This window comes from Pimephales promelas, chromosome 1, assembly GCF_988280905.1.
Source record: "Pimephales promelas chromosome 1, fPimPro1.hap1.1, whole genome shotgun sequence".
Taxonomy (NCBI): Eukaryota; Metazoa; Chordata; class Actinopteri; order Cypriniformes; family Leuciscidae; genus Pimephales; species Pimephales promelas.
Window position 1 is genome coordinate 26,068,223 of NC_142769.1, and position 27,508 is coordinate 26,095,730.

Here is a 27,508-nt window from a genome sequence, read left to right on the forward strand (position 1 = left end):
GTTCACTTAACAGCCACCAGTGTTGCTAATAACAAGGGTATATGAATTCTACAAATAACCCCTCTAAATATTTATTAACATTTATAATTCAATATAAATCAATTTGTATGTGTAATTAAATATACATATTTCGTATTATTATAAACACACACTTCATGCACTATCCATTGCTAAAAAATATACACGCACACATTTCTGGTGGATATTTTTGAGCAGTAGTAGTAGTTCATGAATTGTGTGTATAGAATCATGAACATGGCAGAGTGCGTGTGTGTTTCTGGAATCTGCCTAGTTTTCTTCTGCTCTGCGGAAGTGGCACTTCACAGGCTCCACAGGTGAGAAGCTCATATACATGCCCTGAGCACTAAGTTCCCAGGTGCCATCTGTGGCCATGGCAGCCCTGGCGTGAGTCACATGCCACAGCCCCTCCCTGTCAGCCCCACTGCCACTGTGCTAATAGCTCCTCTTTCCAAAGTCCTGAAGACATCAAAGAACAGCATAGCGGTGGACTCCATGTTAGAGTCCACATATGTGCATGTAGAATGACCTGGCATGGTACCAAGCATGGCATGCGAAATGCCTGGGTAGCCCAGTTCCAACACAGTCCTTTGCCAATCCACATACACACATGAAAATAACGATTTTTCTTCCTTTAAGCACGTTTTTTTTGTAGCCATTTTGCTTTAACTGTGAAGACAGAGAGGCCTGAGTTTGTGACAGTGGCAGAAAGGGCAGGCTGCAATGTGTCACTGGTGATAAATGCACATTATGATGTGAATGGAGGCTTATCTCCTTTGATCTGAAGAGTGATTCTGCACCCACTCATTTTTGGCGCAGATGAATGAAGGCTAGTACAGAGGCAGGCAGTGATGGAGAGCTCCGTTCGGCTTCGATGCCTTAGCATCTGTAAGACCTCTCCTCTTAAATGCTTTAAATTCACAGACTCCATGACACTATATAGAAGTATAACAGTAAAACATAGAACCCTGGAATTGAGGTTTTACAATGGAAGAAGCAAAAATAAATACAAATTGCAATAGGGTTTCAGCACTTTCTGCTTGAACACCTAATAAAAAGTAGCAAAATCATATTTTTAAGTAATGCAATATCATGCAATAACACATTCATGCTATCAGACACATCAGGCCAAAAGCACGATTATCAATAAGTATGTTAAGTAAACTACATTTTAAATTACTTAAATTGTAAATTACATTTTAGACACAAGCTGGTTCCTTTGTCTATTTTTGCTCCATCAACTAAAATAGTTCCAAATGATGACTTGTTCCAATCCTAAATTAATTAATGCTGTTGAAATAATCCATTGAATGAATGATCCAAACACTCACTAATAAAAGGTGACTTTTTTTGTTCCTGAATAATTCTCTTATAGGCTTCTTAGGATAGACTCCTCCTCAGCATTGGACGCTAGAATGAGACGGTCTAGTAAGTGTGCATGGACCATCACACGTGTTTCTGCCCCCACGGTCATTGTACGAAAATACTATTAAAACTTAATTTTATAAAAAATACTTTGTATTGAAAGCTTTGTATTGAATTAATAAAAAGCCGGTAAATATAGTGAACGAACACTGTCTGAGGTCTCCCATTTTTTCTCCCATTATAGGCAGTTTAGTGTTCATTTAATAATTTACAACAAAACAAAAGATAACATGTATGCATTAATCTCCAAAAAAACTACTTTGTCTTACATTTCATAATGAACTCAAACCAGCTCAGTGAGGATTCGTTTTCCGTCAGTTCTTTTTCATGAATTGTAACGTGTGCAAGGGATTGTGGGTGATTGAAGGATGCGAAGGATACTCTTGGACACAGCCTTCCAATTTGAGAAGCACCCTCTGGGCTATATTTTAACGATCTGAAACGCAAGTATCGAGCACAAAGCGCAAGTAACTTTGTGGGCGGGTCTTGGGCGCTGTTGCTATTTTAACGGCGGGATAAATGACTCTTGCGCCCAACGCAAGTTTAAAAGGGGTTGGTCTGAAGTAGCTTCATTATTCATAGGTGTGGTTTGGGCGTAACGGGGAACAAACCAATAAGAGCATCATACTGTATCACATTCCCTTTCAGAGCATGATGGTGATGAAGGTGCGCTTGTTCCATGGCTCAATTCTGTTATAACGGCGCATTTACCAGGCACGCTTCACAATCGGTTCACAGCCGAGGAGATTGATGTTCTCATCAGGGCCGTAAAAGAAAGAGAAGTGACATTGGGGATGGGACAAACCAACCCAAATTAGCTTTGGTTAAACATGCATATAATAATTTGGGTACATGTAAGCTTTATGCCAATTTTTCCCATTGTCATGGACACAACAATGATTTCCCTCATGTTTATATATTTTTCCTTATAATAATGTATAATTTATAAAAAGTCAAATGCATCTGTGAACAGTAGATGATAGAATCATCTACAGTGTATGCACGTTGTTCACACTCTGTATTAATGCCAAGCATGAGCACTTAAAATAGCATCTAAATGTACGCACAACGTGTACGCACAATGTACGCACAACGCGACTTTAGACTAGTTTTTTTTTTTCAGGTCATTGGCACAATTGTTTTCTGGAACTGTAAAATAGCACAAGGGATTGTTTGCGCCGAAACACGCCTCCTTTTTGCGCCAACCCGCCCAGGGAGCGCAAGTTCATTCCCTAGTTTACCGACACGTGTCTGTGGAAGGAAAAGCCCGCTTTGCGCGGGTGAAAAATAGGAATGATAAATGCGTCAGTGTACAAAGTCATTTGCGCCGGGTGCAAGGGTGCATAGGGTCCTCAGGGTTGTTGAAAGAATCGGCTGAATGAATGTTTCAATGATTGTCTCGAACGGTCACACATTGCCACCTACTGGCATATGGATGTAGTCTGCAGAAAGAGTCAGTGAAAAATCCCTATGACTAAGACCTAGGTATACTTCATTTTCCGCATTCCGGAAAACACTGGTTGCGGTCGACTTTCCGGTCGTCTTATTTCCGTTTTTGATGGGCACATTCTCTGCTCTGCGTGCTTGTGCTTGATCACGCTAGAGCAGCTTTGTGGATGACTCACGTTCTCCCCACGGGAACGTGACCATCGTGTCATTACGGTTGAGACTCAATGACCTCTTTAGAGAGAGAGTGCCCTCACGCACACCCCGATCTAACACTCTCCATGTGAGATGCTACTTCGTCTGGTGGCCAGGGTGACCTGTGAGTGTGGAACAAACCGCCAACTGTTTGTCCGTGGACCACGCTCCCCTTTTCAGTGACGCAACCCGTGATTGTTCAGGGGATTCCCCCGGGTCTATTTTCGGATGCCCCAGTGGTTTCCCTTGACACTCCAGAATAGGATCTGTTCTCCATCACAGCATCACAGGGCAGGCTAGAAGTGAAGATTCGACAGTGCTTCCACTCTTGGGTGTGCTTATGGCATTTGTCGAGTCAAATCCTGAAATGGCGGCCATGCTTCCCCAGGCCACTGCAAGCATCGGACTAGAGTGGAACCTTTCACCCTGTCCTGAGTGCTCGCTGCTGGACGATTGGTTTTTGGGTGTGGGCGCTGACTCTTCGGGTCAACTGGCAAAAGAGCAAACTTTGCCCCGTGCAGAGGATCTCTTTTTTTCTTGGTATGGACATCGACTCAGTGGCCATGTCCGCACAGCTTACGAGCGAGCGCGCGCAGTCACTGCTGACTTGCCTGAGACAGTTCGAGGGCAAGAGTGCGATTCCACTGAAACTTTTTCAAAGGCTCCTGAGACATATGGCATCTGCAGCCATGGCAACACCGCTAAGATTGCTTCATATGAGACCACTTCAGCTTTGGCTTTGAGACCAAGTCCCAACATGGGATTACTCTGATCTGCTGTCAGACCTTCACCCCGTGGTCGAACCTCAGTTTTCTACGAGCCGTGTGCCCCTGGAACAAGCTTCCCGCTTCCGGGCTGTCCTCAAGAATCAACACATACTAGTCCGATCAGACAATACCGCCACTATAGCGCACATCAACTGTCAAGGTGGTCTACGCTCCTACCGTATGTCGCAAGTGCAGCCGGTGAGCTCTCACGGCTTCAGCCCCTCCCTGGAGAATGGCGACTCCATCCCCAGTCGGTTCAGCTGATTTGGGACAACTTCAGGGATGCACAGATAGATGTGTTTGCTTCTCACGACTCAACCCATTGCGCCCTGTATTATTCCCTGACAGAGGGCACGCTCGGCATGGATGCACTGCCACTCAGCTGGCAGTGGGGCCACAAATATGTGTTCCCCCAGTGAGCTGCCTTGCGAAGACCCTGACCCAGACCCTGCGCAAGGTCAGGGAGGACAAGGAGCAGGTCATTCTGGTTGCGCCGTACTGGCCCACCCGGACCTGGTTCTCCGAACTTGTTCAACCACCCCTGGGGTTGAAATATTCCAATGCATTCTCATCCCAAGGCGTCATATACGACTCTTTTGCCAAAGCGTAGACATCCAACGCACATGGCACCCTTTAGCATCAAATTAGATGCTTCGGTTATGGTAGGTTTAGGTATGGGTTAGGGTTAGACCACTAGGAGGCGCCTTCTGCCCCATTTATATCTGCTTCTCATTTGATGCTAAAGGGTGCCATGTGCGTTGGATGTCTATGCTTTGGCAAAAGCGTCGTTTATGACGCCTTGGGATGAGAACGGGCTCAATATTCCACCTTCGGCTGGACACCCCAGTGTTCTCCATATGCATTCCTTATGGGTCATTTGTGTATTCTCTAAGTATGGTTCTCTTACGAGAGGTTCTCTCGTATCGCGTAAGCTAGCTTACGCTACGGGAAAGATTCATCTTTTCCGAGAAGTCGGAAAAGATGAATCTTTCCCGTAGCGTAAGCTAGCTTACGCAATACTCGTTCCCTCATATAGAGGGAACCGAGGTTACGTTAGGTAACCGATTCATTTCTTTCCATAAAAATAACTGCATTAGATGCAGACCTTTCACTGTAGGATAAAATGTGGTCAAGAGTGTGTGGTAATCTTTCATCATCTTGCCACATCATCTCAACAGAGGTGTGTGGGTATGGACTGCCTGTCTCTAATTAAATTTAGTATCTGGACCGAGGGTCGGATATCTCTCCCAAATAGAATTACACACCATTCAGTAATTCTTAATAGGCCTCCAGGCCAGCACTAATATTCCATATCAGTCATAATTTACTTTTTAATGGGAGACCCTGCTCTTTCAGGTAGCTCTTGCAATGTGGAGAGGTAATTTCACCCCGTTAAAACGCCCCTTCACAGAGCTTTACCAGAGGGCTCTGCCAGCCTAATGGAACTGTCCTAGAGATGTAAATACCATTGGCACTTTGTGAAACAAGCCATGAAGGGCAGGCAAGTTAAGCACAAGCATGACCCTAACTGAACCTTTTACTCTCTGATACACGCACACAAGCACAAACAGACACCCACATGCTTAGGCATCTGATGCAACCAAGAAAGCACTTCAGCACTGAGAAAGAATAACAACAGGAGTGATAAATAACCTAACTAGACAAAGTCACTTTGAGAGTAGATTAACTGACTCAACAGTCAGGTCAATCATAAGTGATTGTTCTGCATGAAGTCACAAGTCAAACTTCACTTCAGGTTGAGTCAACATCTTTGACAGCAGCACACCACGGTTTATATTTAAGAGCAGGAAAACATTTACACATGCACAATCAATTCGATAAGGTTTAAAATATTGCCGCTGCAATGCATTTAAATGGGGATTAAAGGGAAAGATGGGCTGGTTATGACATCATCAAGTTCATGAATTATAATTAGCTCATACTGACATTGCCAGGTAATTTTCCTAGACTGCCCAGCCATATAACTTAATATTTATGAGCTAAGTCTTCACCTTGGTTCACTTCATAAATATCCAGTTCAAATATATTCAAATTCCATGTTCTTGAAGAATGTTCCACGCTGTCATGAAATTGAGATGTAATTTCAGATCACCTTTACATTTGCTCAGCTATTTTCACACAAACTTAACTGTACTATATTGATGAGGTGTTTAAGTCATGTTAATCTGTAAATTGGGTCTATAGCTCATATAAACTGAAAAGTAGACTTGAATTCCCCTCTCCTGACATCTGAAAGCAATTATTCTTTTTTCTCATGTCAAGTGCATACATGAATGACAAACACATTGCACTTTCCAGAAAAAAAAACAAACTCAAATGAAAGGTTTGTTTTGGCATGTTAGATGCATGTGGGTGTAGCAATGCACATTTCTTGATTTCCTATCTACTAAAAACTGCCAGTGTGCAGTGTGTGCTCTCTTAAAAAAAAAAAAAAAAAAGCACACTCTCATTCATTTCATATCTAGGAGTCTCTCGGTCCAATCATTTTGTAGGTCAGTGGATATACACATGGGTCAGACACCTGTAGTTTTTTTTCTTTCCTAATGTGGCGTAAAGATAAAGGTGCCTTTTGCCACGAAATATATAAAAAAAATAACAAAACTGAAACACCAGATACTAAAACTGCTATAGTAATAAATTATAGTCTAAATTATAGTCCCAATATGTTCAACATAATTTTGAATTGAACTGTTATGACATCACAAAGACACCAGAATGTACTGTATATCCAATCCCCAAAAAGTTACAAGTCTATATATTAGACAAGTCCAAGTTGGATTCTATAGATTCTTAAAATAAAATAATATTTATAGACTCATAGATTATAGTGACATGACACAGTGTATAGTTCTAATGATTTCAGGATGTATAGATTCCACTGAGGTCATAATCATTTTGAAATGCATCACCACGGATAATGTTTTAGCATTGGTTTTTGTAATGTATTAGTGAGGTTTCTTTAGGCTCTCGAGGAGCTCTTAAGAGAAACCAATGCTAAAAACAGCCAATGTCACAACTCATTGGAGCTACTCAATTTTTGTTTTTGTTAGAATCTGTTTTTTTTTTTTGCATCCAACCTATAGTCATTGTATTGAAATGATCTGATAAACAATAAAACCTTTCTCACTCTGAATCATCCCTCTGTGATGGGCTCCCCTACCTCAGAAGAGTATTCTATGGGTCGCTGTGTGAAGGCAGGCAGGCTAAATGGCAAGGAAGGGAACTGACAAATTCTTTGAAGATGCCAATTAGACAAGCTGCCATTTAGATCAAACACACCAAGCCTTTTTCAGTGCAAAGCCATGGCATTTATCAGCAATCCCTGCTTGTTAGGAGAACAGGCTGAAGGCTAAAAGTTGAAGGTGTCCAACCTTCCTAACAGGATGAGAGAACCTTCTCTATAGAGAAAGGAAATGGACTGAGAACTGAGAAGAGTGAATACCACCCATCTGGTTATTGCAAACTCTTTTTCCTTTTTTGACCATTTCTCTTTAATCCCTAAACTTTCATACAATACAAAAAAATAACACAGACTCTAGTTTTAGCCAACACATGTCCGTGAAGAGGAGGGTTTGTGTCAACACAGAGCAACTCTTGGGATCAAGTCATGGCAGTTTGCCCAATTCAGCATGTTGAATCGGCTTCAGGGCTGTCAGTGAGAGGGGAACTCTGATTGGGTGTTCAGTTTAGCGAATGAGTCGAATTAAGCAAGAGCAAGTAAGTCAAGATGACACAGACAGAAGGCTGATCTAATGTCATGTTATTCTACCCGAGCATTACAAAATGTGAATATTTTCATGACAACATGAGTCGCTTAAAATGAAGACAGTTATCAACATAACTGATATTCAAAATGGTAAGCAAAATGGTAATGCGGCTTTGTTTACGTTTCAGATATCTTGTATATCCTTGTTTCGGTTTCTCCTTTTCAATGACGAATATAGAGTATTGATACCTGCTGATATTGTATTATAGGCACAGAACACATGTGCTAGTTTGCAGTTGGTTGTAGTCTGTGCTGTGTGTTCAGGCGCAGCTTTCTGGTCCAGACGCAGCCTACGAGAGGCAACAAAAGACGGATTTTGTCAACTCTAGTTCTTTGAAGTCGGCTTGGTGTGTCCCAGGCTTTACACTTCAAGTAAGATGAAATATGGCACATTATGGTGGACTATTTCTATTTTCATCTTCTCAAACTGGCTTTTAGCTTAGTTATCAGCCCATGCTAAAGCCTTTGAAGACTGTAGAAAGGACAGCGGAATTGAAATCATTAAAGAGGCAGTGTGCCTTGTGATCTCAATACTGATTACACACGCACACGCTTCCTCCCCTACTTTCCACTGTATATACAATATATATAGGGTACAATGAGGCTAAAGGCACACCTTAAGAAAAATTAGCTTTTCACTATTCTCATAGTCTATGATTGCAGAAAAAAATTGAGAACAAAAACAGATTTTGTGTGTAAATAAATCATAAAAGTGGTTTATTTTGTTTAAAAATTGTATAAGTGTATGGAGTGGCAAGGTGGGCCTTTTACCACACACACAAAGTAAAAAAAGGCACACATTATTTATACAATACCGGCTTAGATACTTAATATGTTTTAAATAAGTTCAAAACAATCACTTTAGCTGTTTTATTTATCAAAATTTTCCGTTTCTTCTAAATAAATAAATAAAATGACATTTTTTTTGTTCAGTAAACATAATGTCATTAAACTATGTTTATATATATATATATATATATATATATATATATATTAAAAATACATAACTAAATACACAACTATTTAGTTCTAAAGAATTATTACAACTAAAGTAAATATTCTCAAAGTATCGAAAGAGATAGAGATCCCAAAGCGATCCCACTTTTACCCCGTAGAGTCTTTATGTAGAACCCTATCAATCCAGAGGTAAAATGTTACTCACTGAGGTGGGGAATCTGGGTACATGGCGTTGACTTGAGACAGTGTCTCCACATAGGAGTCAAAGTCAAAAGCAGGGGGAAAGTCCTCAACACAAGTGGATCTCAGCTCTCCAATGGAGCCACCATATGAGAGGCCATCTGGAGCTGTAGAAACAACAACAATAACAAAACATTTCTATTCATTCAACACGACTGTTAACATTTCTGTTTCTTATATTATAAGTTTGAGAATTTTAGTTAGACTTTCATACATTGCAAATTTTTTTGTACGTTATTTATTGCCAAGACCAATATACGGTAGTACGGAGCCCCTAAAAAAAGTGACCTGCAAAAATAAAAATATACTGACTTTCACGTGCTCACGAGAAAATTCTCACTTTATGTGATAAATAGATTCAATTTTTAGCTTTTATTCACATTTATATTGATCAACACACATACATTCACATCAACTATAGTGGAAGCTCAAACAGTTGATTGATGCTTATGAACAAAAGAGATAGGTTCGCACATCACAAGCACATTCAAGCTTCCATTTTTAATTCCTAAATTAAATCTGTTTATCATATAAAGGGATCTTGTCTCTTCAGAATACTGGGATTAAACCGCTATCTCTTTATGCACTTTTTAAACAATCAACGTCTTAGTTGTGAAGACTTTCAATGGAGGTACAGAAATATCTCAGATTTAATTTATAACATCTTCATTTGTGTTTATGGGCGGCATGAAGGCGATTAAATGATGACAGAATTTCCATTTTTGGGTGAACTAACCCCTTTAAAGCATTGCACTACCAGTGACAATGTACTATGCTTGTTGTTATGACATAAAACCATTTTCTTTAAAGTGTTAGTTCATCCAAAAGTGAATATTCTGTCATTAATTACTCACCCTCATGTATTTCTATGGGAGTCTCTCGCTATTCATGTGAGCACCGTGATGCATGTGTGTGGTTCTGTGCTGACATAAAAGTCAGCCAATACTGAGCCGGTGTTCTGACATAAAACCCGGAAGTGCTGCACTGTGTTTACAACAACATTAGTAATGTCATAGACTGGCATGGAAGAGAAGAAATTGTCGAATAAAGTCGAAAGTTCTCAGATTTAATCGAAAAGATCTTCATATGCGCTCTGAAGATGAATGAAGGTCTTATGGGTTTGGAATGACATGAGTTAAAAAATGTACACCTCTGCATAAAACATACAGCTACATAATAGCATTATTGGCATGATTCCCCGAAAAAAATAAAATAAAATAAATAAATAAATAAATACAAAAAATGCATTGAAGGGATGCTTAAGTTTCAAATTTTCAGAATAACATTAACAAAACAATGTGACAAACCAACTTACCATGCATGTCACACAAATAATGCCACAACTTACACAGTAGTTTCACAGACAAGGCTTGAAGGAGTAGTTCACTTAAAAAACTTTTGCTGATAATTTACTCACCCCCATGTCATCCAAGATGTCCATGTCATTCTTTCTTCAGTCGAAAATAAATTTTTGATGAAAACATTCCAGGATTTTCCTCCATAATATAATGCACTTTGCTGGTAACCAAATGGTGTATCAAAATTAATGAATCTTTTTTCGTGTCATTTGGTTTATTCAACGAACAAATGAACGAACTAACTCAGGAAAAGATTTGTTCATTTTGATAAACGATTTTGAACAGGAGAGTCACGAATGCTCATCACAGAACAGAGCAAGCCGACCATTTGAGCTTATAAAACTTAAACTTTGTTATTTAATTTTTAAATGAGCGATCGTTTCGCTTGATAAGACCCTAATTCATTCATCTGGAATTGTTTAAAGCCCTTTGAACAGTTTGCAGTTTGCATTGAAACTGTCTTTTGAACCTTGAACCATTTGGTTACCAGTAAAGTGCATTATATGGAGAAAAATGCTGGAATGTTTTCATCAAAAACCTTAATTTCTTTTCGACTGCATGAAGAAAGAATGACATGGACATCTTGGATGACATGGGGTTGAGTAAATTATCAGCAAAAGTTTTTTTTTTTTTTTTAAAGTGAACTAATCCTTTAAATCTAGTCCCAGACTACAATGCATGTTTGAGCTGTTTTAACTGAAAATAACTTGCACACTTACAAATATTAAAATATCTCAGAGCCATTGTTTTGTCTCAAGATGCACACCAATAATGTTCTTTTCTATAGTGCATGTTTATAAAAGCTACTTAAATTTCCTAATTGAACTACAGCCTAATCCTCTAAACCCTGTCTGTGAAACCAGGCCTTTGTGTTTTTGATATGTTATGGAGCCCATGTAGTTAGGTTACTGACCGTAGCTGGCACGCAGGTGGGGGTTGCGCAGTCGGCTGTCTTTGCGCAGACTGCCCACAATGATGGTGACACAGGAGAGGAAGAGCACCAGACCGATGACGATGCCAGCCACCACCAGAGGGGACACCAGCAGGCTGGCTTCATTACCCCCTTCTTGGCAGTCTGGGTACTCATGAGCATGACTGCTCTGGTTTGAGCTCGCTGAATGGAGTACATGGTAGAACCAGACACGGGATTGTGCAGAGGTTCAAAAGATTGAGGGAAATAAGAAAGAAAGAAAAGAAAGAAAGAAAGAAAGAAAGAAAGAAAGAAAGAAAGAAAGAAAGAAAGAAAGAAAGAAAGAAAGAAAGAAAGAAAGATGAGACGGATGGTCAGTTTTTATAGCAGTTTCAATAATTTACAGTAGCAAGTGTTACATAAAACACAAAAGACACAATTTCTTCTTTCCCACACAGATCATAATGGTGTGGGATTATGTCATTTTCCATATAATAACCCTTCTTTGAGACACACAAACACACTCACACACCTACCTACCTCTCTGTGTACTGCAGATCAGGAACGCTCCCCAGACTTTCATCCCTCAGTGGATTAGATTCTCAAGTCTGCTGCGTTAAATTTTTAATCCTGACCCGTTTTAATTTTTAAATATGCGACTTTCATTCTCAACTCACAAGAAGCCCAACTTCAGCCATTAGCTCCCCTCTGTCTTCCTACACCCTTTCCATTCAGACCAGAGGGAAACCAAAATAAGCCCTGCACACACACACACACACACACACACACGCACACACTAAAGAGATACAGTCGGATTCAATAAAGCCTATTGGGAAAGATGATGATATTAACACTCTGTGGGCTTGAGGCCTCCAGCCCTTCCGGAGATAAACAAGACTGCAATCAAATCACTGAATCTGTGGGGCCAGCAGTGCTTGAATGGTAACCATATTTATTCTAAGGACAAAGGAACCATTTGGAAGTGTTTAGTTGCCCAAGATAAAAAACAAAAGCAAAAAAACACTTCAATTTTCTCAATACACTGCACATCACCCAATTTCTCAAAGAATCTGAAAGTTTGTACGAAGATTTAGTCTCTCTAAGCCCCTCCTTTCCCAGAGCTACTCTATTGGTCACATGCCCAAGGCAGGCTGTGTCACCTGGTCTACTGCTTACAGTGCGTTGAAAATGTTGAAAATGAAACGGCCATTTCAATATCTGAATTTCAGCTCCAGAGGCTTCATCTGCACTTGTATACACAGTGATGCGAACAGGAATTTTCCGTATCAGTTCCAGCACAAATCCTCATCCTTTTGAAGAGCATGTAAAGTGAATCTGAAGCAACAAGAACCAAACTCTTCCTTGCCTAAACTATAACTAGTGTTTGAGGGCGTGTCAAAGCAGACACTGTTCAAGGAAAGTCAATGAAGCCCATAGGCTGGAATTATGCACATATATCACATTGTTACGCGAGTATGACAGAAATTGCTGATGACTTGTTTCGTCAGTTTAGAATTGATTCTTTCGTTTAGGAGACAGCAACTTTATTTTACATGCACTTTGATCTTTAAAACTTTGCAGACCTTTTAGATTCACAAACAGCTCCATTACATAAATGTAATGATCAAAAAAGCATAATTTTACTGGTTGAGCTATATATTAGGGCTGGGTAATATCGATTTCTCGATATTAATCAATTCTCATTTTTACGAACCGATTTCGATTCCTAAATCTCAAGAATCGATTAGTCATCCTGTTTCATTTGAATGAATGGATCACTGTATCGCAGCTGCGCGCATCCAAAAAATCGCAATAATCTGTGTCCTTTGTTACTATTGATATGAAACAAAGTCTCAATTTTTAAATTACGTCCATTTTCTTTAGAAATTCAAAATAGCGTTTTGGCGCTGTGGCGTGAGATCGCTCTGGCGCAGCTCAAGAGAAGCAGCAGCGCTGATCTCTCTTCCGGCTTAATAATACCAGTCACAGCGCCAAATAAACATGAATGAGCATCTGAAAGTGTGTTAAAAGATAGAGTACAACTTATCGAAATCCGTATTATGTCACATTGATTCACTCAATCAGCGTTTCAACCGTGGAAAGACGTCAGTTAAACAGCTTGTAATCAATGTATCGTCATATTTACCTCAGAAAACCCACATCAACTCGTTAGTCAGCTTGAAAAAAATAACTCCAGAGAGGAGCATTTTGCTAAATATATAAACCATATTACATATGCATTATAATCTTAATGTTTTTCAATAAGCATATTTGAATAAATCTGGCAAGTTTTTTTGACAGTCCCCATTTAAATGTTTATATTTCACATAATCTTCTTATTATAAAATAAATAAAAGTGTAATTAAAGTGTTTGTATAGCTACAAAACAGGCTAATGAAGCCTAGTAGGCTACAACTAGACTCCCATAGTTTACAGCATTAGTTAAGAGATTTGATTTCCTTGAGAAAATTTGCAATTTATTGTAACGGATATCCAAAATAATCAATATTGAATCGAATCGAATAGGAATCGAAATCGAATCGAACTGCAAGCTTGTGAATCGAAATCGAATCGAATTGTGAAATTTGTGTCAATACCCAGCCCTACTATATATTGACTTAATTTATCACATTTGAAAAAAAATATAACAAATCTGCCTGGAATGATTGAGCAAAACACCACACCTTACTGATACCAAACAAGGCCACATGTAGTTCAAAATACACAGTCAATCAAAAGACAGACATCAATAATTTAACACTTTTACCATCACATGTGCTTTCCTACACAAGGAGCAACACAAAGGGTGTTGAGGTCAGCTGCATATTTGCTATTTTGAACTTCAGTCAGTGCTGTTAAAAATTATAACATATTTTTTTCTGAATATATTTAAACTTTATAAAGGTCCTGAATCTTTTTAATGTGTAATATGGGTTTAATATATATATATATATATATATATATATATATATATAAACATTTAAAAAAAGTTTATATATATATATATACATACAGTATTTACAGTACTTAATTACAGTACTTGTGTATACTACATACAGTACTTTTTTAAAATGTTTATATATATATATATATATATATATATGAAGAGTTCAGATGCAAAAGCCTCTAAGTGCCATTTGAATTTTTCTTCTAGAATGATCATTTTTATCAAGCTTGTATGTTAAATTTCAGTAATTTCACTTAAATTGGAATGAAGATAACCTATTAATTGTCATTTAAGTGAAATTACTGAACTTGAATATATAAGCTTGATAAAAATGATCATTCTAGAAGAAAATTTCATATATACAGTATTTACAGTACTTAATTACAGTACTTGTGTACAGTACATACAGTAGAACCTGAGATGCTAAATGTCGGCCTCTTCTTATTCAACTTTGGGAAGGTGCAATACAGCAGTGTTGTTCACACCTCAATGCTCACGAGAGTCTTTAGAAACGAGCTGTGAAAACACGGTTGTGTATCAGACTCGGTTAATTATAAGTTTAAAATTATAAGTTCGGAGTATTCACAAACCTTTACAATTATTTAAACAAATTAAGTAAATTAAGTAGTGCTATATAGTCATTCTTTCAAAGACACTACTGTTAAAAATTTTGGGGTCATTCATTTCTTTTAAAAAACAGTCAAAACATTTATATATCTTTTCAACTTTCTATTTATAAAATAATCCTGCAAGAATATATAAGAAAAATGTAGCACTGTTTTAAACATTTGTTTATTGAGCACCAAATCATCATTAGACTGATTTCTGAAGGATCACATGACACTGAAGACAGGATGATACTGAAAATTCAGTTATTATAACACAGTTATTTTAAATTGTAATATATATTCCAATATTACTGTATTTTTTATCAAATTAATTCAGCATTGGTGAATGGTAAACAGATTTACGTAAAAAAAATTACCAAACCAACAAACTTTTGAATGGTATGAATGAATATATTTGCTACTGTCACAGTCATGTTCAGTCTGTTTTGTTTTCATTCTTGACATGTGTTCCCTTCGTTCTAGTTTCCCAGCCAATTGTCAGCCACCATGGCCAATAACTACATTCATCACATGTAGTTAATCATCACTGTATTTAAGTTGCTGTCTGTGTTCTGTTTAGTTGTTTGGTAACGTTTGTGCACAGCACACTGTCTCACAGGTTAAGTATCTTGCTCTGTGTTGCTTAAGGCCATGTCCACACTAATACGTTTTTGTTTGAAAACGTATATTTTTCTCTCCGTTTTAGCCATCCATCCACACAGAGACACTGTTTTAAGTCTGTTTTAAAACGTATCTTTTGGAAAACACTCTCCAAAGTGGATAAATTTGAAAACGCCGTTTTCGCGTTGTAGTGTGGACAGTGAAACTGGAGGTATTTGAAAACGATGATGTAAGTTTAGTCATGTGATCCATGTAGTACCAATAGATATTCATGTTTATCGGTATCGTTCCTGTTATGTGTTATTCATTTTTACACTGTTGCTAAAATATGTTACTTTCTATGTTACTTAATGTGTGCCATTCTTCATAGCACAGTACTGCAAAGATGACAGATAATGTACTCCTCACATTTGCTGTCCTGTGGCAAAACAGGAGAGCAGTTGCGTTTTAGACCAAACATATGGTGACTGAATGCGACCTGGACGATGGATCAGTGATGGTGAGATATTTTGCTAAATAAAATTATCTTGTTATTGTGCGATAACATTATTATTTATTTTCCCATCTGTATCATCTCAGTGAGCTTTTGTGAAGTTTCACACATGCGCTGTAAAGTGAATTTAGAAGTTTCTCATCCACACTGAAACGTCGGAAAATGCTAGTGTGGATGAAGAGCATTTTTAAACGAAAACCCCGTTTTCAAATGTATCCGGATTAATGTGGACGTAGCCTATAAACACTGCACTAATACCTGATCTTCTTCATCTTCCTTGAATCATTGCATTACATCTACACTAATTCCAACCCTATAATTTTTTAGGAGAAGTGAAAATGTAACTAATTTAGTGTGTGAATTTAGTTTTCTTTTCTCCTGGGTAATTAGCAAGTGGTTAAACTTCACTACTTTGCATTCAACTCATTCATCTAAGTGTTCAGATCTGATTTATTAGCATTGCTGTGTGCTAATCCATGGGTTGTCAGTGCTGCTTGACAGTGAGGTCTCTAAAGACCACATGGTTGCATCTCCAGGGCTACAGCTGCATGGTAACCTCCAGGCATCCAGATGGTGTATGCTAACATGTCTGCTGTGTCCTCTTCCTCAATATGTGTGCTATTATGTGGTGAATCTGACTGAGATTGCATTTGGGAGATCAGTTCACTGACTGGATTCAGTCAAAGAGTGTGGCTTACGTAAGTCGGCATGTCCTTCTGCTGTCCTTCCCTCTAGCCCTTGCATCCTTGTCCTGTCTAAGATAAAAAAAAAACTCATCGCTTTATGCAACCCGGTCTCATCCCAAGACGTCATATAACTGACGTTTTGGGACGTCTTTTGACCATACGTCAATATTCGCCTTTTTAGGGCCCCCTTAAACGTCGGTAGATGAGGTTATGGGATCCTAAATCTACCCCAGACCTAAACCTAACCCTAAACCTAACTGACGTTAAAGGTAAAGCGTCAGTTGTATGACGGCCCGGGATCGCCATCTACCGACGTTTAAGGGGGCCCTAAAAAGGCGGATATTGACGTATGGTCAAAAGACGTCCCAAGACGTCAGTTATATGACTTTTTGGGATGAGACTGTGTTACTTTATGCAGAAGGTCGCAGCAGACTGTATACAAACTATAGACCTTATGTAGCCCCGCCCCTTTTCAGTGCTGCGATCATTGTCCTTTGACTTCCGGTTTATATTTTGACAGCGATCTTGTATAGGTATGAATGAACTGCTCGTAAAAAAATTTCCTTGTCGACAACATTTGTTAAGACATCTGCTTTACAGTGCTTATGATAAACTACAATAAGTAAATCCACTTCACCAGCTAATTACTCCTCGACGGCGATGCCATAGAAATATACAGAGCGACCGTGAAACTGGAAGTTCAAAGACAATATTCTAAAGATGACGGCGCTCACGTTTCTCTGGTGCATAAGGTCTATATTGCATAATCACAACAACGTATGCTTTTTATGCCTCTCTTTAGACTCTTTTTTTTTTGCACGCACACACACACACACACACACACACACACACACTTCTTCTCTTCTTGCTCTTGTCATGCTTCCCACTGGGAACAATCCAATTTTGTGCCACATATTTCCAAAACTGCAGCCCTCATTTTGTGTTGAACATCCTCACACTCATATTTTCAGTTCTACACTAAAAAAAAAAAAATTTCTTTAAAATTGTCTTCTTTATTGTCCTTTTGTAGTAAAAATAAAAATAAAATACATATAGGCTTTCTTAAAACAAGATATATTTTATAAATTTACTTTGATTATTTTTGGACAAATAATAAAGTTTATTTTATAAAAGTTAAAAATAAAATAAATAACAGGACAACAGCAAACAATGTCCAAGTTTTTGTAAGGGTTCCCGGTATATTAGGGAGAGTGAAACCTTTGAGTGAGATTTTATCTGAGCACTTCTCAATGTGATTACTGAACACATAAATAAATACTCACAGCACCATTTACAGAGACATAAGGACTTAATTTAGATCTTTCAGAAACCAGGAAGAAAAGTGTGTGAAGAGAAGGTCACTCCTACCCACATATCCAGCCGCACACACGACACACACAGGAACAAATACGTACAATTCTCTAGAAAGCTGATCTAATAAACACAAGCCCTGGTTTGTCTCACTGAATATAATTTAAATAACAAGGAGAGCACAAACAGTTCTAAAATCACATGTGATGAATCTAAACAAATGTTTAGTCCAACCATAGCTCAATATTAGAGTAAGAAAAAATGCAGTACATACACTGGGGGTTAAAAAGTCTAATCTAACTCTCTCTCTCTCTCTATAAAAACCAAATAAGACATTCTGAAATCCATGTCATTTCCCCCCCTCAATTCAACTAGTAATTCTGGTAAAATAGTTTGTAATTAAAATGTTGTATGAAATAATTGTCAGACTCTTCCCATTGTTAGTACAACTAATGCAAATATTTCTAAATGATATTCTGTATAACACCCCTAAATAAAGCATAACATCTCGGAGAAAGAATACTAATGTGGCTAACTGCATAACCTCGGTTCTCTCTAGAAGAGGGAACGAGTATTGCATAAGTTAGCTTATGCTACAGGAAAGATTAATCTTTTCGAGATATTGAAGCCAAAAAATTATCCTTAATTTTGTATTAATTGTCAACGAATTGCACCAGCTAGCATACCTAGCAGGCTGTCTAGTGTGCTCATTGGCTGTCCTGCGGCAACTGCAGCAGCCTACCACTGAATCTGGCGTGACGTCACGTCCAATGAAGGGGTGTTCGCGCCCTCATTGCGTCTTAGCCAGCCAGAGTGGGCTTGGCTTAGCGTATATAAGCGGGGCTCGTAGGCTGTCATCGTAGGTTTTCATCAACTGAAGAGAAAGTCACTCGTAGCGCGAGCACGACAGGTTATGCAATACTTGTTCCCTCTTCTAGAGAGAACTGAATTTACGTTAAGTAACCGATACGTTCTCTTACGAGAGGTTCTCTCATATTGTGTAAGTTAGCTTACGTTACGAGAGCCCTTTGTCAACGCCATGCTCGCCAAACATCCACTCATGAGTCCCAGGGAATCCCAGCAACGCGGGCCAGCACAAGTACATACTGTAAGCACTCATAGGGAATACAGAGTGGTGCTGCCAGTCTGTATTTAAGTATTTCAAGAAATACAAGTATTTCAAGTGTTTTCGCAACAAATGGAAGAAGACATACCGGTCTGTAACTTTCTAGATGTGCTGGATTTAGGTTGGGTTTCTTAAGCAGTGGGGTTACTCAAGCCTGCTTAAAAGCTGTGGGAAAGGTACCAGTGTGAAGAGACGTGTTTATGATGTGCATGTGTGTGGGTACAACTAGGGAATAAATGACTTGAAGTAGTTTAGTGAGGATAGGATCAAGCAGACATGTAGTAGGGCGATTGGAAAGGAGGAGTTTAGAGGGTAGAATGTGGTCGTTTGTTGGTAAAATGTTTGTGTCAGTTTGTGGATTGGTAAATTGGCTGCTGATGGTGTTTTTTTTTCTCTATGAAGAATGTGGCAAAATCGTCACCTGTTAGGGTTGATGAAGGAGGATGAGGAGGAGGGTTAAGAAGAGAGGAGAAGATTTTGAAAAACATGCGAGAGTCTGTTGTGATAGTAAGCCATTTTAGCAGTAGAGATATTAGCAGATCAATATCTCAAAAAGATTAATTCTTACCATAGCGTAAGCTAACTTACGCAACAAGAGATAACCTCTCGTAAAAGAACCATTGTTCTGGACTGTAAAGAGACACTGAAAGCATGTAAACACAGCAGGAGAACCCGTCAGGATGTTTTTGTCAAAAAAATCTGTAAATATCATTGTCGTGATCATTTGGCCCTCTAAGAGTATGTAACTTAGTCTTAATATGGCTTGTTGGGTTGCCACACTCTGCAATGACGTGAAGTGGCAGGGGTGTTAGAGGCTAAAAATAACAAGAGAGAAAAATTTTATGTAAGTGACCTGAGCAAAAAATGGTAAGCAGAAGGAAATATAGAATCTTATCTTATTATGGGGTGTCTGGGTGTTTTAGTACCATCTGAAACAGAGCAGGGTGATAATCAATGTGTGAAGCTCTTAGTTTTGAAACTGAAACAACAGCAAGATTTATATTGTAATATCATTTCACAACATTACTGTTTTTGAACAAATAAAAGCAGCCTTGGTGAGCACTTAACTTCTTTCAAAAACTTAAAAAAAAATCTTACCAACCACAAACTTTTAAATGGAGATATATTTAAAAAAAATTTTTTTTTGAGAAATAAATTACTGATCAAATAAAGCTTTTACTCTTACATCATGCCAATTCGGAGGCAGCTAACCCCATGAAATGTTGTATATATGGACAAGTACCTCATAAGTACACTTGTAAATGTGCTTCACACCTACAGTACAAGACAAACTTGCCTCATACAAGCTTCTCTTGAGCCTCATGAGAAATGCCATCTGCCAGAGTCGTTAAAAGTTGACATAACCTTTTACTCATTTCCACTTCGGGGTCCTAAGAGATCCAGCTAGGAAGGGCATGACAGATAGTGCAAGCCTTGACACATCCTTCAATCTCTCCAGCTGACCCAGATAACACAGAATATGATGAAAAAGTCTGCCAGGCTTCTAAAATTGTCAAAAAAAGCCTATTTAATATTGTCATATTAGTCACATTTAGGGAAATTTTAGTATACACTTGTCACAATTATGTTCAGTTTAGTTCAGTTTCTGTCTTGTCTGTATTAGTTCTCGGTAGTCACTATTCTAAATAGTTTACTGTGTACTGTGTATTTATACAACCTTTTATTTTCTGTCCATTTTCAGTTATTGTTTGTGTTAAGGTGGTCATTATCTTCCTGAGTTTGTTATTAAAGACTATCTAACACCATCTCTTTGGTTCTGTGCTATCTACAGCCACCTGACCATTACAACACTGTAAAAAAAAGTCGCTGCCTTAAATTTGTAAATACAATCAACTTAGATTTTTTAAGTCATTTTAACTTAAATTGTATTAAACTGATTTTTTTTTTTTTTTTAATGTGTTGAATCTTGTTTAAAAGCTCAGAATTGCTTAAAATACCTAGTTCTGTCATTAAACTATACACGGTGCAGGCTGATAAGTCTTTGACTCATTTGGTAGAAATCACATAATTATCTAAATGGCACAGCTGATTGGTTGCTGTTGCATCAGTGTCCGATGAGCTGCGGCTCAACATTCAAACAAATACCGGTAGTGTTGCTGTTAGCAGTCTGCAGCGCACTTTAAGAAACTCTCCAGCTCCACTATAGATCTGCTACGGTGGTTAAATCATCTATGTTATGAGGACATGCATGCTCTTACATCTTACATGCTCACAGCAATGTCTGTGATTGGCAATAGCAAGTATCAGTTGCTCTGCAGCAGAAGCAGCGTAGCAGATCTATTCCACCAAGACTAAATACATTAACATTGCCTTAATCATAACCATGCCAATCTCCCAAGAGTTGTCATGACAGAACTTATTTTTATGAGTTAAAGCAATGTAAAAAAAAAAACATGTTGTTATGACTTATTGGTCATATAATTTGTTACGGAGTATAAATGGTTTATAATTAGATTAAACAAGCTTTTTAGGAAAGAAATGACATGGGAGGAGTGCAAAATGTCTAACATCACAGATCTTATGTTTTCAAATCTGTGATGCACAGCAGGCAAAGGACTGAGATAAGACAGAGGGAAGAGCAAGATAGTGACAAGGTCACAGGATGGACAGACATGTTGTAAAGAATACACAATCCATTCTCATAAAGCTGGAGAGGGCCGCTTCAAGGAACAGCTATTGATCCAGGCAGGCTTTAGTGTTTTGTTTCCTTTTAAATCAAGAGAGGATTTTCATGCTTTTTGAGGCCAACCCATTTAAAGCTGCAGTCTTTAGCTTTTTTTGGGTTAAAAATTATCCAAAATATATATTTGAGAAAATACACAACCAGCCAGTGTTCAAAACTCTCTGCTTGCCTTAGCTTGAATCAAAGCGGTAATCTTGTAATAATGTTTTTAATTCCAGTGGTACTGGTGGGTTTCCGAGGGAGATTCAAGCATGTCTTTGCATCCTGAATGCTCCCGAAGCATCCCGAATGCTCCACATGAAACTTTAGTCTCCTGACATTACCATTGTGCCGATTATTTTGATATGTGCGAGGGAGAGAGAGAGAGAGAGAGAGCAAGACAGCGCTTAATTTTGAGACGGTGAAGCCTGAGAGAGAGTGCGCGCGCACGAAAGGGGCACTCTCTCTCCCTGCTCGTTCAGTTTAACATGCGCACTGTCACAAGCACAGCGGTTCATCACTACAGAAATGAAAAAAATACAAAAGGCACAGTTGTAGCCTACATACTATGGTTGACTCAGAGCAAGAGCATCGATAAGAGGACTCGTTAACGTCGAGGGCATACAATATCGATGGATCGTAAAACTTAGAACCGGTTCTCGAGTGGAACCGGTTTTCGATTCCCATCCCTATTCTTCGTTGCTCTGATTGGTTGTAGCACTATCCAATTTTGTGCAGAGAGAATTTGAAAGACAACCATTCATTCCGCCCCTCGGATTGAACCCTGTAAATGAAGAGTTCCCAGACCAAACATCTTGATGTAGGTCTGGCATGCCAGGCTACTTAACACCATCACTTCAGCACAGGCGCTGTCCACGAGACATGTCTACACCCTGAAGTGGAACCTGTTCGTCAAATGGTGTTCTGGCCAGGAGAACCCCTGAAGATGTTCGATGGGGTCTGTGCTTTCCTTCTTCCAGCAAGGGTTGGAGCGAAGTCTCCAACCCTTGCTGGATGGGGGAGGGACGAGGAACGATTAAATCCTCCTCGACCCCCCTCCATACCCTCTTGGGATCTTTCCCTGGTGCTCCGAGCACTTCAGGATGTTCCCTTTGAGCCTCTGCAATCAGTAGACTTAAAAGCTTCTTTCCATGAAGACTTTGGTAGTGGTTGCATTGGCCTCCATCAAGAGGGTAAAAGACCTGCACGCATTTTCGGTCAACGAATCGTGCCTACAGTTTGTGCCGGGTGACAACCATGTGTTATTAAGACCCCGGCCTGGCTATGTGCCCAAGTTTCCTACCACTCCCTTCAGAGACCAGGTAATGAACTTGCAACCGCTGCCCTTGGAGGAGGCAGACCCAGCCCTGGCTTTGCTCTGACCCATTCGTGCTCTGTACGTGGACAGAACTCAAAGCATCAGGACCTCAGACCAGCTCTTTGTCTGTTACGGAGGCCAGCAGAAGGGAAAGGCTGTCTCCAAGCAGAGGATGAACCACTGGATTGTGGAGGCCATTGCCTTGGCTTACCAAGCTCAAGGTGTGCCCTGCCCACTCAGGTTGCATGCACACTCCACGAGAGGTGTCATCCTCCTGGGCGCTGGGTCGTGGCGCCTTGCTAACAGATATCTATAGAGCTGCGGTCTGGATGACACCTAACACGTTCGCTAGATCATATAGCCTACGTGTAGCGCCGGTCTCCTCCCGTGTTCTCACCCTAAATGGATAGAAGCACTGAGAGGCCCGGCTCTGTCGGCTTGGTGCACCCTACTGTGCATCCCTATTCTCCAGAGTGAAAAACCTGTCGAGTCCTCCAAAAGCCCCTCGGCCTGGACATGGCGGAGCGTCCGGAGCCAAGCCTCTGTCTGTTGAATCCTTGAGAGCCATACCCGGGCTGGGTTCCATGTGCGACAATTTGGGGATCCCATATGTGTGTATGTTCCACGGTTGCTCCTAAGACGGAAGCCTGTGTCTTTCCCATGGGCTAAGTCACCCATTATTTCATATGCAGTACAGGCTTTGGGTTAGTCCATATGTATTTCCACATTACTTTCTGAAGAAAGTGGCTTCCACAGAAAAGGGCATGCTTTCCCAGTGTTATCCAAGGTCTCACTGTGTGGGTTTTCACGGAACAACAGTATCAGACACTCCCCGTGTGAGCATCCTCATATCGTCCTTCAGGCAAGAAGGTGCAGAGGCTTGCATGGGGCGCTGGATGGGGTGCAGCACCTCTTTGACGCTTTGGAAGGGATTCCTATTGGTTAGTCATGACCTACGTTGTAGTGAATGACTGATAGGGAACGCTAGCTGCTTGTTATATACCCGTGCTAACAAGGCTGTGCAGCTGATGCAAATGATTGTTTGTGAGGCTTGTTTTAGTTTCAATCAAAGTAGATTGGCCTCTCTACCAAGATTCCTATTGGCTATTGGTCAGCCGTCCCTCCCTCAGGGAACGAGGGTTACCATATGTTACCGAGATATTTTTCTTACAGCACTTGATATAATTAAACATCAATTTGATGGCAGATCCATGAATTTCAAACGACAATCACCAGTGACAACAACAGACTCACCAGCTGTAAAATGCAAAAGACTTCATCCAGACTTCAGAGTGGCTACAAAAAAAGAGACTGCAACCGGACCCATGTAAAAACAAGGATGCATATCGGAAGGACATTACATGTAGTCACGCAATGCTTGCTTACGTTGTTAACATTAACAATTTGAGAACAAAGTAGAATTTGCACGGTTTTGCGTGATATGAGAACTTATAAGTGATTGTTAGATTCAATCAGCGTGATTTACTGCAATGTCAGAACCAGAAAAAAGTGGATGTTTTCTTACTAGTTCAGATGACATTATCTTCCTGAAACATCGTATCTAACACCAGCTCCTTCGTCATGTGCTTTCTACAGCGACCTGAAAATGACAACACTGTAAAAAAAAGTCGCTGCCTTAAATTTTTAAATATAATCAACTTGGATGTTTAAGTCAATTTAACTTAAATTGTATTAAACTGATTAAAACATTTGTTGAATCTTGTGTAAAAGCTAAAAATTGCTTAAAATACCTAGCTCTGGCATTAAACTCTATATGGTGCAGGCTGATAAGTCTTTGACTCATTTGGTAGCAATCACATCATTATCTACTCAGCGCGATTTACTGAAATGTCAAACAGAACAAAAGTGGATGTTTTCTTAATAGTTCAGATGACATTTTCCGGTGAAAATTCTTATGTTGGTCATACTTCCAAAAAGAATAATCTGAGATTCTGAATGCCAATATCCACATCGGCATGGTGACTGACAGCTACACAACACACTCTCCTCAAACACAACATTGTGTTCATCTGCGCTGTGTCGTGTCGAGGGTAATGAAGTACAACTCACGTAAAGTTGATAATTCCGCAAATCAATGCAATTGCAGATTTCAAACAAAGATGAAAAACGCCGGACTGCAGCTTTAAAATCAGACAAGCACTTGGACTTAAAATAATAAAGATTATTTACTCTAAATGTGGATAATACTGCTATAATTAATATTTGGAATGAAAATTATCACAAGGCTTATATAAACAACAGAAGAAAAACAGTAATAAAAAAACTAATAAGACTGCAAAATTGTACCCAATTATATCATAATGAAATACAGAAGCTAATATTAGAAACAAATAAACTGAGGCAAATTATTGCAACGGCTGGGTTATTACTGCTATAGTCTCTTGTGCACATTAATTGTGCATATTATTGTTTTTTCAGCTCTCATAAATATCTGAATAAATCTCATTAACAACAGTTTATCTCCCTCAGAGGAAGCCAAACCAGTAACCTCAACTATTCAGAGGCCTTTATGGGGACACGTTTGCAGCAGTGCTAAACTGGCACTGTTCAGTTCAGGATTTAACAGCATCAGTGCAGCTTCCGAGTATTGAGCAAACGTCAACTCTGATCCAAGATCAGCACTGTGGAAAGCATTAGGCAGTCATGTCAAATGAGCTACTGAGCGAGGGGAAGCATGAAAAGCCATTAACACAAAAAGAACCTGCTGTTCCCTCTTGCCAAGGGCAAGTCTGGGCATACACCTTCCTATAACAAAGACTTATGAGGAAGAGTTCATCACAAAATGAAAACTATTATAAAAGTCCAAACAGTTGATTCTAAGTCTACTGGAGTCATACGATAGCTTTTCACTAATAAAGGGGTAAGACATCCCTCTCTGAATGTTTTCAAAGGCTATTATTCAAAATGGCACCATATGCTGAGAAACAACAGATATAAACCAGTGAGATTTGGCATTAATAATTGTAATACTGGCGCCAAGAATGAGGCTGATGTGTGAGATTCAGTGAAGGGAATGCTCCTCTCATAAAGCCATCATATATCTTCAGAAGACTTAGTAAAAACCTAGTGCATGAGTCATGTGGTTCATCCCAACTTAAAAAAAATATATATATTTTTTTTTTTTTGCTTACTAAATAGATCATCTAAAAATGAAAGATACGCCAGTTATTCACCTTCATGTCATTCCAAACCTGACTTATATTCCGTCTCATTTGTGCCTATAATGCAAGTCAATTTTCTTCCAATTTAATCTCATATGTTCCACAGCAGAAGAAAATTAGTCATACAGGATTGGAATAACATAAGTTGAGTAAATCATGACAATAATATTCATTTTGGGTGAATGGTGCCTTTAAGCTTGATGGACATGTTCATTAACAAAAATGTGTAATTTTTTCCCCCCACAAATTCTTCTTTTGCATGCATAAAAATAACAGCATTCATATTTGAAATGGCTTTAGGGTCATAAAATGACAGACTGTTAATTATTCGGTGAACTATCTCTTAAATATTTACATTTACATTTAGTCATTTAGCAGACGCTTTTATCCAAAGTGACTTACATCTGAGGACTAAATCAAACAAGTCATTGTGAAGAGGGAATAACAACACAAGAAGTGCTCAAAATACAATGTTCAAACATTGCTCAGAGTAGTATAAACCAGACAAGCAAGGATTTAATTATTATGTCTCCTCTCCACCAGTAAGCTGGTGTGTGGTGAGCGTTCTGGCGCAATATGGCTGCCGTCGCATCATCCAGGTGGATGCTGCACATTGGTGGTGGTTGAGGAGATCCCCCCCTTCTATGTGAAGCGCTTTGAGTGTCCAGAAAAGCGCTATATAAATGTAACGAATTATTATTATTTTTATTATTATTATTTATTATTTTTTTTATATCATGTGCTCACGGAAGAGATGAGTTTTCAGTTGTCTTATGAATGCTGTCAGGGATTCTGCATTTCGGATGATGATGGGCAGATCAGTCCACCAGCATGGAACCGTAAATGAGAATGTTCTAGAGAGTGATTTTGTTTCTCTTTACTAACACCTGAACACAAATAAATCCAATGCACATTGTGATATATATTTTTTGTCCCTATAAAAACATTCCTGTCAATGAATTATAGCTTTAACACTGAGCAAACCAGCGTTATACTTGTATGAATCATGTTGTTATAAATGCAATAAGACATTTTGAATCTACACAAAACATTCATGCTTTAAGCCAAGTCACCTTAATTTATATAGCGCTTTTAACAATATTGTTTTAACTTTTACAATAGTTTTACAGTGATAATAGGAACTTAAAGTAACAGAGATTTTTTTGGCTTTACAGCAGCTCTAGAATACAGTTATTGTCCAGCTAAAGTTAGTTTTGATTGATTCACTTCCATTGCAAATATCATTAGTTATTAGGGGCCGCTAGCACGACATCATTATAACAGAAAACCCTTAATGCACAACAACAGTGCCTGGTGGCTCAAGTGCGCAAACCTTGAAATAGGTTCCAAGGTGCAAGCCTTGAAAAAAAGTTTTCTCTGCACAAACGTCAAAAACGCAAACCTGTGAAAAAGCTGACGGCATGCACACG

General features: G+C 39.0%; 1 protein-coding gene across 3 annotated transcripts in view; it reads right to left on the reverse strand.

Moving 5' to 3' along the window:
* bean1 (brain expressed, associated with NEDD4, 1) overlaps positions 1-27,508 on the reverse strand; it is a 62,254-nt gene that overhangs the window by 13,917 nt on the left and 20,829 nt on the right. For 2 of the 3 annotated variants that reach the window (XM_039674472.2, XM_039674471.2), the window contains exons 4-5: positions 11,107-11,307; positions 8,801-8,942 (exon numbers count right to left, since the gene is read on the reverse strand). In XM_039674472.2, coding sequence (XP_039530406.2) covers positions 8,801-8,942; positions 11,107-11,307 — 343 coding nt within the window. Of the gene's footprint in view, positions 1-8,800; positions 8,943-11,106; positions 11,308-11,643; positions 13,875-27,508 lie in introns of those variants that run through there. The other variant, XM_039674470.2, reaches the window with a different exon arrangement.